Source organism: Aphelocoma coerulescens, chromosome 1 (genome assembly GCF_041296385.1).
Source record: "Aphelocoma coerulescens isolate FSJ_1873_10779 chromosome 1, UR_Acoe_1.0, whole genome shotgun sequence".
NCBI classification, from domain to species: Eukaryota; Metazoa; Chordata; class Aves; order Passeriformes; family Corvidae; genus Aphelocoma; species Aphelocoma coerulescens.
In genome coordinates, this window is record NC_091013.1 from 10,605,089 (window position 1) to 10,619,251 (window position 14,163).

General features: G+C 35.4%; 1 protein-coding gene across 11 annotated transcripts in view; it reads left to right on the forward strand.

Annotated features, from left to right (window-relative positions):
• DMD (dystrophin) overlaps positions 1–14,163 on the forward strand; it is a 1,181,986-nt gene that overhangs the window by 804,090 nt on the left and 363,733 nt on the right. For all 11 annotated transcript variants that reach the window (XM_069032076.1, XM_069032238.1, XM_069031841.1 and 8 more), the window contains one exon: positions 9,662–9,826. In XM_069032076.1, the coding sequence (XP_068888177.1) occupies positions 9,662–9,826 (165 nt within the window). The remainder of the gene's footprint in view (positions 1–9,661; positions 9,827–14,163) is intronic.

A 14,163-nucleotide genomic window follows, 5' to 3' on the forward strand; every position in this document is an offset into this window, starting at 1 on the left:
CTAATACAGTATAGTTTAAGCAGAGAATGAAGATTAAAGCCCACACTTGAAAGGCACAACTTTTAAATTCCATCCTGGTTTTACTTATTGTACCCTCTCGAAAGCCAGTATTTCTTGTAAAAATGAAAACAGCACTATCTTTGTGAAGTCTTAATATTAAGAAAAATGAAGTGGTTTATGACCATTTTCATGCTTTCACATCAAGAATTTTTCATTTATTTTCAAAGCTTAAAGTATCTTCTGCTGTAATAGCCAAGTTAGGCAACCGCCTAGTGCTTCAAAGCATACAAAAGGGTGCTGGATACTGGGCACTGGAGTTTGTGATGAATTCAGTTCATGTTATATACCACCTGCCATGGCATGTAACAGATCTGTAATGGGTTTCTTACCTTTTACTGTGCAGTAAATGGATTGATAGATTAGGTCTGAGACCAGTGAACCATGGAATCAGAGGTTTGCTGGAAGGAGTTTATTACTCTTTAATATTATTCTTGGTCTGGTGTCAGCCAAGAGCGATGAGCTAAATTATCTGAAAGTAAGCTGGATGCCAAAATCAGCATTCTCCTCATTTATCCACCTTAGTCTTCACAACATCTAGTGTATGTATTATGAAGGTTATTATAAGTGCCTGATGGAGACATTTTGTTTTGCTGCCTTTTAATTTGTCTACTAGTATTAGTTCTAATTACTAGACACTGAAGAGACTATTTCACTGTTTATTACCACAGCAAATCAATTTGTTGTGCTATGTGGACAAGATAAAAATTAGAGTGGAGTGACATGGCTATAATTTGTGAACATTTTCTGTACCACCAGAACAGGCATAGGTTGTCTTAGCTTGGTTGATCAAGTGTAGAGAGAAACAGATGGGCCCAAAAGTGCAGAAACACAAAGTCACAACAAGGTTATAGTTCATGTATTGTAACTTGCCTTGAGTAGAAATTATTCATAGATTACCTGCAATGCCATAAAATTTTCAACATGTCAGTGCAACTTAATTCGAGCTCACAATTGGAACTGCTGCAATTGCTACTGTTATTTGTGGTATGGAGGGGAAAACATGTTAGAAAATGAATGTTGCAGTTTGATTTCTATTCTTTCAGTTTGAAATAAGAATAGTATAACTGGCATTTTGGGGATCAGAAGGTTGACATTTTCCTGAATTTACTTTCATTTAATGGGTGACCTGAATCCATTAAATATAATAAAGTCTTTTGTTATGCTGAATTACTTGTGACAGTTTGTCATAGATGGATAATTAGGTGTAGTCCACAGTCATGTTATCATCAGCTGTAGTCACAAATGACCTCACATATAGCAAAATTAAGTTTGAAGTAAATGTTCATTGGACAAATATGGGAATGTCACAAGCTCTAAGAGACAAGTATGTATAGGCTTTTTTTTTTTTTTTTTTTTTGCCTATTGCTAGTGGCTAGTATTAATTAAAATTTTAAAATCTAAGCAAAGAAAAATATTTATGAAATACAGTCAAGTCATTCAGAGGTAGAAGTCTGAATTAGCCAATGAGGCCAATGAGCATGATTAAATACATGTATGTGTGTATATATACAATATATATCATATTATCTTACCGACCACCTTAAAATTCCTTTTTATTCTTTTTTGCCATACAAATCCAGCATATATTAATCATATATTTAAGAAGTTATGCCAAGTATTTTGAATGTAAGAACTAATTGTCAATACATATGTGCTGACAGCTACACTGAGGTAATATTGATGTAGCTGAATTACCAGATACCAAATAAGTCACTTCAGGAAAATCCTTACACTTTTTTTTACAACAATGTTCTATGCATCTGAGAGAGATTTCACTTGTAATGAACAATGCTCAGATATTACTGCACAACAATCAATGACAATGGTTTGGGCTTTTTAAAACTTCAGTTTCAAGGCAGACACTGCCATTGTCTGTCAGGTATTTCATCCATCTCTATTAAGGAAGACCATAGGGGCCTAAAAATCAATGTTTTACTCTTTGCTGTTTACAAGATAAAGATTATACTTTAATTATATAGACCTGTCTGTATAGCAACATGCCTTTGTAATTAAAATTCCCACAAATGCAGTAGTCTGAAATAAATTTTTCTTCAAACCTAGATGTACAGACAGACTGGAGAATGAGATGCTGGAAAGCAGTGCCAGGGCAAGGGACTTGTCGGTCCTGGTTGATGAAAAGTTGAACCTGAGTCAGCAGTGCCCTGGCAGCCAGGCCAAGCATGTCCTGAGGGGCTTCAGGCACAGCATCACCAGCTGAGCAAGGGAGGGGATTGTCCTGCTCTGCTCTGAGCTGGGGCAGCCTCACCTCCAGTGCTGGGGGCAGTTTCGGGTGCCACAATATCAAAAAGATATTAAGCTGTTACAGAGTGTCCAAAGGAGAGCAACAAAGATGGTGAAGGGTCTGGAGGGGAAGCTGTATTAGGAGCAGCTGAGGGCACTTGGTCTGTTCAGCCTGGAGAAGAGGAGACTGAGGGGAGACCTCATTACAGTTACAACTTCCTCATGAAACCTGATGGTGTCCTCTTGATCCTTTTTTTCTGGTCTTCTCAGTGGCAAGGGTCCCACAAAACACAGAGTACAATGGATTAATATATGTTCAGGCGAGGTGGGAATGCTCAGGTGCCTCCCTAGGGGAGAAGTTTGACACAGTCTCTTGCAACAGACTCTGGATCTATTTCACTCTGCATCACATGAAGTCATATGGTGCAAGGCCTCAGGAGTGAATATGGGGGACTCTTTGGGGGTCTCTGATGGTTTATGATACCTCCTCAGCTACCTCTCACATGAATGTCCTGTGGATCTGGCCTTTCTGGGGTGGGAGGTTTTACAACTGAGCCAGATTGTGTAAGTGAAGATAGGTGTTCACTCCTGTCACACACTCAAAAACTCACCTCTTCCCACCCTGAACCCAGCCAGAGCTGATGCTCCGCACAACTGCCGAGTTTGGCTCTCTTTGTGGATAGATTCTTCTCCCCCCAGCCTTGTTTACTTTTCCCTAGATCTGAGATAATTGGACAATAGCATCACCTTTATCTTACCTCAAGTTTCCATCAGGTGGCTTAGCTCACAGTCCAGTTCCCATCAGGGAGCACATTTGCGTGGAGAGTGGGCTTTGGTGGTTGCAGTTTCTTTATACAATTTTGCTATAATGAGCAAAGCCCTAAGTTTAAGCCCTTAACCATTTCAGGGCCTCACAGAACTCTATGTAGCCTGAGGGATACATATGGTACTTTCTGCTGTAAACCTGGGAAAGGACATTTAGGGCATTATGCATTTATTTTAGAATAATTTTCCTGTCGGAAAATCCTTCATTAAGAATTACTGGAAGAACTATACTCTAAGGTCTTTTGGCTGCTTTTGGATTTCAGGAACTGTGTAAGAAAAAAGGATAAAGAAAAGAAATTCCTGGACTAGATTATTTAGCAGAGATTTAAGGTGGAGGGTCATGTGCTCAAAAATGTCCTTGACAAAGGAGAATTGCTGAGATAGTGGAGAGCAGAATGAATGACAATTAGTTACAAGTATTACATATAAAAATGCAGACTGTGATATACATGATCATATTACCATGGAAGAAAAACAAAGCAAATCTTTGGGGTGGAGGAATATGTTTGTTTGCTTTTTCAAAAGCTAGACAGCCAGATGAAGCAGAAAATTGTTTGGGGCATTGTTTTTTTGGACTGCTTTAGTTTTCTGCATTGATGAGGGAAAAAAAAAGATTTTTTAATAAAAATGAAAGTTGAAAATATTACAAATATTCCATTAAGAAGTTTTTGAAAAAAAAAAGGTCAAATAAACACCTGCCAAGGTCAGGTCCTGGGAGCCCTGCAAGGAAACATGAAATGCTAGATACAAAGCAAATAAAATTCTTCTATATTTAGCAAATGAAATCTGTACATATTTTTAGTAGCCTCCTTTAATCTTCCTCTAATAATACAGTCTTTACTCCAACTTTGTCAGAGACACTTTGGCTCATAAATATTCATGAGTTTAAAGGAATGACATAGATTTTGTTTTAAAGTCAATATTGAGTTTGCTAATGCAAATGGCCCAGTTAATTAACTAAATGGAATCCTGTACTGAACTTATATGAAACTCTTTTCTACACTGATTGTTTTTCATGAAGAAATGATGCATATAAATTAACTTTCCCCCTTTCATTTTAAATCATTCTTTTGTACATGCTCTAGGGATGGTGATTTTGAGCAGATAAAACTTTCTGAACAGTGGCTGTAAGAATTGCTGTTTCATGTAATCATCTTACAAGTGCTGTGGAAGTGTCAGTTATGATTTATCAATAAGTCTGGATCGAAGTTTGCATTTAATAGTTATGACTTAAATTATTTCTTTATTATCCAAGTCCTCACTTGGATGACATCAAACCTGCTTTCAGTCCAGTTATGCTCTGGGCTGCTTGCAGTGTAGTCAGTCACTGTCTCTTCCTGATATTTGCATTTTTTCAGAAGTGGAATGGTAAAGAAGAAGCTGTTGCTTGGTTTACATTTAGTAAAGGAAGAAATTCATACAGAAAACTTCCTCAATTCTTCATACAGAATACTTCATTTTTCTCTATTCAAGCAATTCTGATTTTTTTTAAACCTGACACTATCTGTTATCCTACATTTGAAGACCATTTTCATGAAGTTCTTTGTATATCCAAGTGAACCTCTCAAGAGGGGCATATAAAAATAACACTGTTGACAGTCTTCACAGATATCCCACAACATACTTTTACTCATATTTATTGCATCTTATATTGTTATGCATATACAGATAGCTAAATTTTAATCCACTCTCAGATTCCTCAAAGTAAGATCCATTTATAAGTGCTATCCTTTTAGAGTTTGGTGAGGCAGATAGCAAGAGAGATGGGTACTTTAGTATTGCAGGAAAAAAACTGACAGATTTTCACTACTGTTAAAATGTTGGAATTTGGGATTTCTTTGATCTCCATTTACCACTAAGAAAATTCTTCATATTCTTTTTTTTTTTAAATTACATGTTGAAGAGATGCATGTCCTCATCTATATTCTCAAACAACTGGGTAATAATTGCATTGTTTTCTCTTTGTTCATTTCAGGTAAACAGGGAAAGAGGTTGACTTGTGAGAGAGAAGTGATTTTTGAAATCAGGCATCATTCACTTGAAATGTAACATGTACAAGTCATTTCAGTGGCTTTCCTTACTTTTGTTGATAGTGATGCCTTACTAGTAATATAACTCATCAAGTTAATTCATTTGCAATAACATTTCTGACTTCTGCAAAACTATTCCCCAATATTGCATCTTTCTTGCTTACTGTGTCTACCTAATTAGTTTCAACTTTTTCATTTTGAGCATTGTTCCTGAGCTAAAAGATTGAACTATAACTCCACTACCATTATTTTAATTTATACTGTTTTAATCGTTTCTACTTTCTGGATATTCATAAGAATTAAACAGAATGGTCAAACAGAATATAATTTTACATTAGGTGACATACTTTATAAAAAATCTTTCCTCCCTTTGTACCTGTTATCATAAACTGATGCTCCTTTCCATCTGCAGAGCTCTAATTCTTCCCATAGTGCATGCACACAACTGTGTGCAGACTGAAAAAATGACTATCTAAAGCTAAAGCAAGAAACAGCAGTAGAAAACTGGAGCAAGGGAAATGATCAATGTGATCTAAATTGCCAAGATGAGCACATGTAAGGTTTTGAACCAAAATAATCAGATTGGGGTAGGGATAGAATCAACATAGTACTGTGTTGTTTAGGCTACTTGTGGGGGAAGATCATGCAAGACATCAGGTTCAGATGGAACAGAAGTAGCAATGCAAGTAATTTTAGAATTCATAAGGAGAAGAAATTAAAATACTTAGATGAAACCTAGGTTTTGAAAGTATGCAATTATTCAAATTTCAGATATTCTTATGTTTTGAGAGATGTTACCTTTTTTGTGCTGGCAGTTTTTTGTGGATTTCTTTTTGTGTGTGTTTTAATGAAAAGAGCAAAATTTAGAATAAGTTTAATATGTGGAAAATGGTCTGATAGTTTCAGGTTAGAATAAAATTTAATATTGTGAAGACCAGTGTCAGTTGGTAAAATTAAGCTCTTCTGCTCTTTCGCCATTTAGAGCTTAAATATTTTCCATTATCTTGTCACTAAGCTTCCAATTAATCTTACTTAATTAGCACTTGAACGAAAGTACAAAATTTTAGATGTATCACGTGCTTTGAGATTAATGTTTTGACACGTAACATTGAAATTATATAGTCCTTTGATGTTGAACTCAAATTTGTTTTCTTTGAAAGCATAATCCATACTTTTGGTGTTTCTACTTGCAAATTTATTTTGCATCTTTGGTTGCAAACCAAGGTGTGTTGTCCATGTCGATCTGTTGTGAAATAAAGCAAAGTTGACAATATTTAATTTGAAAGGGAAAACCCAGATATTTAGAAAGATATTCCAAGTGAAGTTATCTTTTATTCAATTCCTTTTTTTTTTATTTGCACCCTGTCTTTCTTGCCAGCCTGTAACCCTGCTTCATCAGGCCTGTGTTCAGTCCTAAGCAGATCCTGGGGAAAGCATTTCATGTTTGCCGTGTTTTCACTCTGCTGCAGGTGTTGCCTTATGGCCACTGTTCCTATTGTTGTCACTCTTAGAACAGAACATCAGCCATCCTCTGATAAAATTTAGCAGTCTTTCTTAAATAGTAGGGAAAGATGTAAGATACTAAAGGGGATGAAATTAAGTAAACACTGGATAGTTACCCCAAGACAACAAGTGAATAAAAGGAGGATGGGGCCCAAAGCAAAAATGTAGAAGAGAGATTTGAAGTGGGACACTAGCTGCTGCTCGTTCATCCCTGAAGGCATCCAAGAACTTGTAGGAACTCATTCAGAGAGCCCAGAAACAGCAGGGCAGTGGGATTGTTGTAGCTCCCACCAGCACTGGAATCCCACCTCAGGGATGCAGCTCCTGGAGCTGTGAATAACAAGGTGGAAGGACTGTGAGTAAAACAGTAGGGAAGATCCTCGAGGGTCCCAAATCCACGTGTACTCCTCTGCCACAGAACGGGCATAAATCTGAACAGCCAGCCATCATGTCCACATCCATTACTCCATGGAGATTTTCCAATTTATGCTTCTGGTGAGCTGCAGAATTAGCTCAGGAAACAAGCTGTCCCCCAAGAGACAGTCTGCAACAGTGCCTTGGCTTGATAGGCAGACTTGTAATTACCTTAAACTCATCAGACTCTAATTTGATTAGCCAGCTTGATGGCTTGATGCCAGAGCATACAAAAAAAACCAAACCACAATGAGCTAGCAAATGAAATCCCTGATAGCCAGAATCTAAGGCTGTGATTCCCACACAATGGCATGTGACACATTACTTGGATTTTACAAGGAATTGCCTTGTTAAATGCTTATCTGTAACCCTAACCTGAGCTGGTGAAAGTTCTTTATTTATTTACTGTTGTTCTTTCTATCTCTGTGGTAAAATTAGATGACATTACATTTCCGTATATAATTAACTGATTCATATTTACATCGATTTTTCTATTTTTATATTAAAAATATTATGATCCTATATTTGTGCTATAATTTTAGAGCACAAGACAATGTGTAAGAAGCTCCATTTACGTAAATTACAGTTTACCTCTCATTATAGGTGGGATAAATAAATGTTTTAAAAACAGTGGTTGAAACACAGTCTGTCACCAAAACTTAATTACTCATCTTCTGCTGTTCTGCATTGAATATTGGTTATTTCCCTCTTTCTCTTCTCCTCCCCAAAACCTCTACAAATTTTTCTTTCTCTGTCCTGTGATACACCCAAAATACTTGTTTAATGTTTATTGGGAGCAGATTAATTTAAATTTCAGATCTTCAGAAGTCAGCTTGGATTTTTATCTGCCTATGACTACCTATTTGCTTTCAGTTGTATTTCTGTGGAACTTATTTACATTAATATTAAAGCTAGTAAACATTAGAGATTAACATTCAAAAGTTGTAAGAAAGATGAAACCAATCTTCTATGAAATTAGGCCAAGGTCTGCATAAATTTTGAGTTAACACATAAGGGAAATGAATGCATTTTAAATTGTTTTCTTTCTTTTCCGAGACCATTCTGGAAAAGCAGATTTTTTTATTATATTTTAAAAGACTAGGAAGATAGTAAAAGTAATCTACTTCATGGGGCAGTCTTTATTAAATAGGATATTATAAGGTGGCTATAATGAACAATGGAGATAATGTAATATATGACAAATTAATTTCTTGAATTATAAATACCCCTTATATATGGTCTAAAATGTCTCATGCTGGGATTATGTAGAGAGATTGTTTTGGTACCTACAAATCGATATCATCACACCAAATCTTTGAAGAAACATACATGTCATGAGACAGTTGTGTTCATTGCATTCCCCTAGCAGGTGGCTGTTCGGATTTAGTAACACTCACTGCTTTCATGATTCTGAGTTTGGATTTATTTTCTGAAAAATTTCATCATTAGGGATTAGAAGTACAGGGTACTGATACTTGTGTAGCCAGGCAATATGATAGTAATGCTGCCATTAATGCTGCTCAACTTTATAGGGAATATATTTTATATAGTGTGTCTCAGAAATCTCATGTTTTGCTACTTTTAAGAGGGTCACTGGTAAAAATATGCTCCAAAAAATGAACATCGGGAAACCTTACTTTTTGTGCTATGGAAAACTAACTGTATTTCTCGGCTCATTTTACTGATGAACTGCTATTGTTCTGTATCTACCCAAGCCCTATATTTGCTGCTGCTTTTTTTTTTTTTTTTTTTTTTGGAAAGTACAGATGGTTTCTCCCCTAGTGTATGTTTGCAATGTTGCCCATTGTGAAGTGTTGTGACACCTCACCTCTCTAGCTACAGAAAATAGTCTGGGAAGGACAGCATGGAGGTTTATGTTGGCCTGTTTATCGCCAGCCCATTCCAACATTTATTCCAAGTGCTTCAGAGCTGGATTTGAACTGTGCCATTCACTGATTCTTGATTTCTAATATTGTTGGCATAGAAGAATGTGCTAGTTAAAAATCTGACTGCTTTGAATGCAAATCAGTGAACCAAGTTGCCTGATCTGAATTGATGATACAATTCTTCATTATTTTTCTTCACTGTGTGCATCTGCTTATGCATATTTGGATCCAATTGGCAACTCTAAACACCTTATAAGAAAACACGTGCTTATAAATATCTACATTCAAGAGGTGAAGAAAGGTTAGATATAATTCAAGTGATTAATTCCATGTTTTAATTTTTTTTTTCCTGATTAAAAATTGAGCTTTAAAACAGTTTAGTATACTGAGATAACAATTTCTTTTACTAAAAATACTGAGAAGCCTGACGGTAAGGTTTGACTTTTTTTTTAAATTTTATTTTAGGTTTCTGTATCTGTGTTTTGGTTTTCTGCTGGATGTTTTTTAGGACAGACTGTGTTTCAACTGAGTTACAAGATACCTGCCATAATAATTTGATTGTTAGTTCTACTCTCTCTTTCCCTTCTTCCAGTATATTGTACTTGTATTTTAACATTTTATATAAATGTATATATGTGTAGAGTTAGTTTTGTAGTTTGTTTGGTTTTTTTACTAAAACAATGGCTTTTGGTATTTTTTCAGGTGTCCAAAGATCTTCCAGAAAAACAAAAAGAAATAGAGTTTCTGCTAAAGGATTTTGTTGAACTTCATCAACAGCTAAATCAGGTGATATTGTGGGTAACGCCTGTCAAGAGCCAGCTAGAGCTTTATAACAAAGTGGGTCAGCCCGGAGCCTTTGATATTAAGGTAAATTTTCCTCCATTTTAAAAAAGCATTGGAGTACTTAGTGGTCAAAACTTCAGTTGCAGCATCAGCTGTATAGTTTTTATTAATGATGTAACTTTGAGACAGAAGCCAGCAGTAGTCCCCCGAAGTTCAAAGCTCTATGAATTAAGGAAACCTTTTATTCTTTTCTCCTGAATGGTTTCTGGTGAAAGGGCAGATTAGAACCAATGGTTCCAAGATGATACATAAGTATAACCTATTATTTTTTCCATATCATATACATGAAACAGTAGCCTCAAAATTTATTGCATCACATTTTAATAAAAAATGAACTAAAATTCATAATAGCAGTGTTGAACCATTAAAGCTATTTCATTAAAGCTATTATGACTGCATGAAAATCAGAATATTTCGGACCATAACACAATTCTCATATTGCAAGGAAAGATATTTAACTGTGCAGGTAACACTCCAGAATCAATAAAGGAGATTAGTTAAGAACTGTGAGAAAAATACTTCTAATCTGATCTTTGATCTTTGGTACATATTTATGTATAAAAAAGATGCCTGTATATGGGTTGACTGAGGCTAGAGAAATAAAGGCTGTCTAGAATCAATTGGCCTGCTGGGTGTATACTTAGATATTTTGGTCTTGCCTTTTGTCTATGCATATATGGGGTTCACATAAACTGAGGAAGTATTTAAAGTACAATAGGTAATCGAAATCTATGAGGTTATAGTTTATAGTAGCTCAGCATTTTGTTCACATAGGTGAAGACTAAACAGAGTTTTGTTTTATATCAATTTGATTATGCGATTTTTAGTGGAAAAGGAAAAAAATGTAAATATTCAAAACTTTTATTGTCTCGTGTGAAATGGAATAATATCTGCTCCTGAAGATGTATGGTTTTGCAGAGCATGTTTATTAACTTAGTTTCTACTAAGGAACTTGTTTAATGCCCAAACACTTTTTAAGCCACACAATCGCATCATATAAAACACTGAATGTCAAGTCCTGTTGCAGTCCTACAATCCACAGAATGAGTTCAGCAGTGACATTCATTCTCTTTCTGAAAGATGAAATTAGTATAGTTTTTTTGCAAATGTCTGTATTTGTGCTGAATGACTGATGGAATTTTGGTTTCAAGAAAGCTATGGGTCCTTATCGCTTGTATTTTAACAAAAAATTTAGGTGTTTCATCTATCTTTTTCATATTTTTTCTATTTTTTTACTTTATTTCTAGAATGAATCCACCATTGAATTTTATATAAAATGAAAATAGGGCTAAATTTCTACAAATTATAGAGCTATTGTTTTCCATACTTATTGTGAGTGAAACGTTCTGCTTGGCTCTTCCATCTTGTGATGATGTGACTAGAATATTTCTGAAAAACGGTTGAAAGAAAAGGGAAAAAATTATTTAAAAAAAAAAAAATTAAAAATCTGTAGTCCTGAAATGGAGGGAGGAAATCATGAATGTCCTGAGAGGCGGGGGGACAGTGAAGAGCTCCAAAGAAGCTCAAATACCCTTTCTCTCTGTGAATGACTGCCATATTTCTTTCACGGATAAATTTAGATCACTTTCCTGTAAAGGTTGACCAGTTTTGATTGTAGCTGAATCACTTTGTTGTGATTATAAGGACTTTAAGGATTATAAGGACTACTACTATTATAAAGACTGTAATCATATGAAGTGTATTTGCTTCTTATCTGCATGTTATCTATGTGGATTGCTTTTAAAACACATAGATTTAACTTCTTTAAGATGTTGACTTAGGTTTACCCAGAGCAGTTTTTTTTCATGGAGAGAAACTTTTATATTTAAGACTCTTTATTAATTATCTCTGAAGTCAGATTATATTCTTAGAACCTTTTTTAAGATTAAGCAGAGTAAGACCATTAATAATTACAAAACGCATTAAGAATGTAATTTAGAAAAGCAGATTATGCTTGACGATGTTCAGTTTTACACTCAACTTCAAACATTCAGACCCATGCTAACATGCTGTCTGTCCTACACTGGGTTAAGCCTGGACATACATACCCTCTCTAACAATTGTTGAAATGATTAGTGTATTTTTAAATTTTTAAATGTGTATTTTTAAATTGCTATAATTTATGGCTAATGTGTGTCTTTGAAAAAGTAAGGGTGTGTATCCTACCTATGGAAGAGATGTGTCTTTTGCTCTGGTGTTCCCAAATGCTGTATAAATATTTAACATTTCCTCTACAACCATTTTAATGCCTTCATCAATATCCAAAGAACACTAAAGTATCTCCTATAGGATTTCATAACTCCTTTTCTCAGAAACAAGAGTGACGCTTATGATGACCTAGTAGAATGAAAAGCATAGTGTTAATATTCTTAGAAAAGAATAATGGCTTGCAAATTTTAATTTCATTTGAGACTTTGTCTTTTATGAAATTTCTCTCAATGTTCTTCATATGCTGACTAAGCCTGCATGATAATGTTCTCCCTTCTCCCCAGCCATTAAGTCCTCTCCTGTCTCTTTTGTTTTCTGAGTTGTTTCTCAGAAAAAGAGTTCCAAAATTAACGACAGGATATAAAGTTTAAGTATTGTAAGGATATTAATTTCTAAAAGCCACAAAATATTGAGTGTAGGAAAGTTTCTGACCTCAGAAGCAGGTTGAGATAAATGATAAGAACATGTGGTGTTGGAAGAGTAGAAGAGAAAGAGGATGCGGGTATGTTTTTGTTTTAAATGAATGCCTGGGGTGTGTTTAGCTAGTTGGTAATACTATGTTAAAGTAATATGCCCATTTTAAAGCAAGTTTCTTGCATTTTAACTTATGTTTAGCAAATTTCAATTACAGAAATTTGTGTTAGCTGAAATTTAAACTTGATACACAAACTAAAGTGCATCCAAAATACCAGTTATCAATATTCTGAAAGAATTTTCCAAAATACAGTGATTTTTTTCTCTCAAAACCATAGCAACCTTTGCTTCTGGTATGCAACTATAATCTGGTAATTATCATTGCAGATTCTTCCATAAATCAAGGTGCATAATAAATACTGGTCCTTATCAGATAATCTGATTTAACCTTTTAAATAATATTGATCTATATAATAGATGCATAATAAGTATATAAAGGAGAATATCTGGGAATTTCACCTTCACAATTCACACTGATAACTTTCAAGTTCTGTGAATTAATATCAGTGTAAAAGCTCACACTTTTTTTCCACCTTAATAGCAAAAGTCACCAATTAAAAAGAGATGAGAAGTCCCTTAAGTTTACTTAGAAGAAAAATTAAATAGAATCTCCAGCAATGATAAGTTTTAATAGCACAAAAGTAATTCCATGAGAGTAACAAAGGTGCAACCAAAGGCAAAATTGTTACATGTTGTTCCAGAGAACTTCACAAAGACTCTAAAGACTCCATACATAACTGGGCTTGGTGACAGATAGAGCAATTAAAATCCCTCCTGTAGCTCTTAAAGCTACATCTCTATTAGTAATTACAAAGTGCCCAGGATGCCCAGGACCATTGTTTGGCCTAGAGGTTAACTGGTGCAGCACAGCTTGCATCCTTTCAGCAACAGTCTCAGCTCCCCAAAGAACACAGTTGCATCCAAAGTGCTGATGCTCATCCCTGACCATGCCTGGGCACTTCCTCAGACCTTGCAGTTTCTCCTGTGTGGGAGGCAAAACTCACAATTTAATAGTGTGGGCAGTTATGCTGAATAACTTGAGCATATGCCCTCTCCATTTTTAGTTCGTTACTCCTGTATTGGGGAGGGATGCAAAGTAGTTGTGTGAAAATAAGAGGTTCAGTGTTGTTAAGATCCAATTTTTGAGAGATGTCTACCTGAATTAAGGTGCAAACAAGACCATATGCTGAAGTCAATAATACAGATTTTATTTAACAGTAAAAGGTGAAGTAGAGAGATAGAATGAAATAGAAAAGGGAGGGGAGAGAAGGAGAGACAGGTTAAAAAGAAAATAGTCACCACCCATGGATCCAACAGTTGGTCTTCCTTCACCCTGGGCCTCTTTATGTGGGGGTCCCAAGTTCATTTAAACCTTGTCACTATTTAAAGATTCTTGCAACCAAAGGAATTGATGTTCATTGGCTAAATATTTCATGGTTCCAGATACTTAATACCTGTTGTCTCCTAGACTTGAACCCTAGGTTTAGTACAAACGTACATAGAGGGACAGGCTCTTTTCTACTTCACAGTAATGCAATTAGGAAACAGTAGAATAGAAGATGAAGACATAAAGAGATTGGACAAGTCCAGTATGTTCCTTGGTCACGCGTGTGGAGTAAGACTTTGTGGTGACCAAGAAACATACTGGGCAACTTGTAATCCTACAATCCCTGGAACGT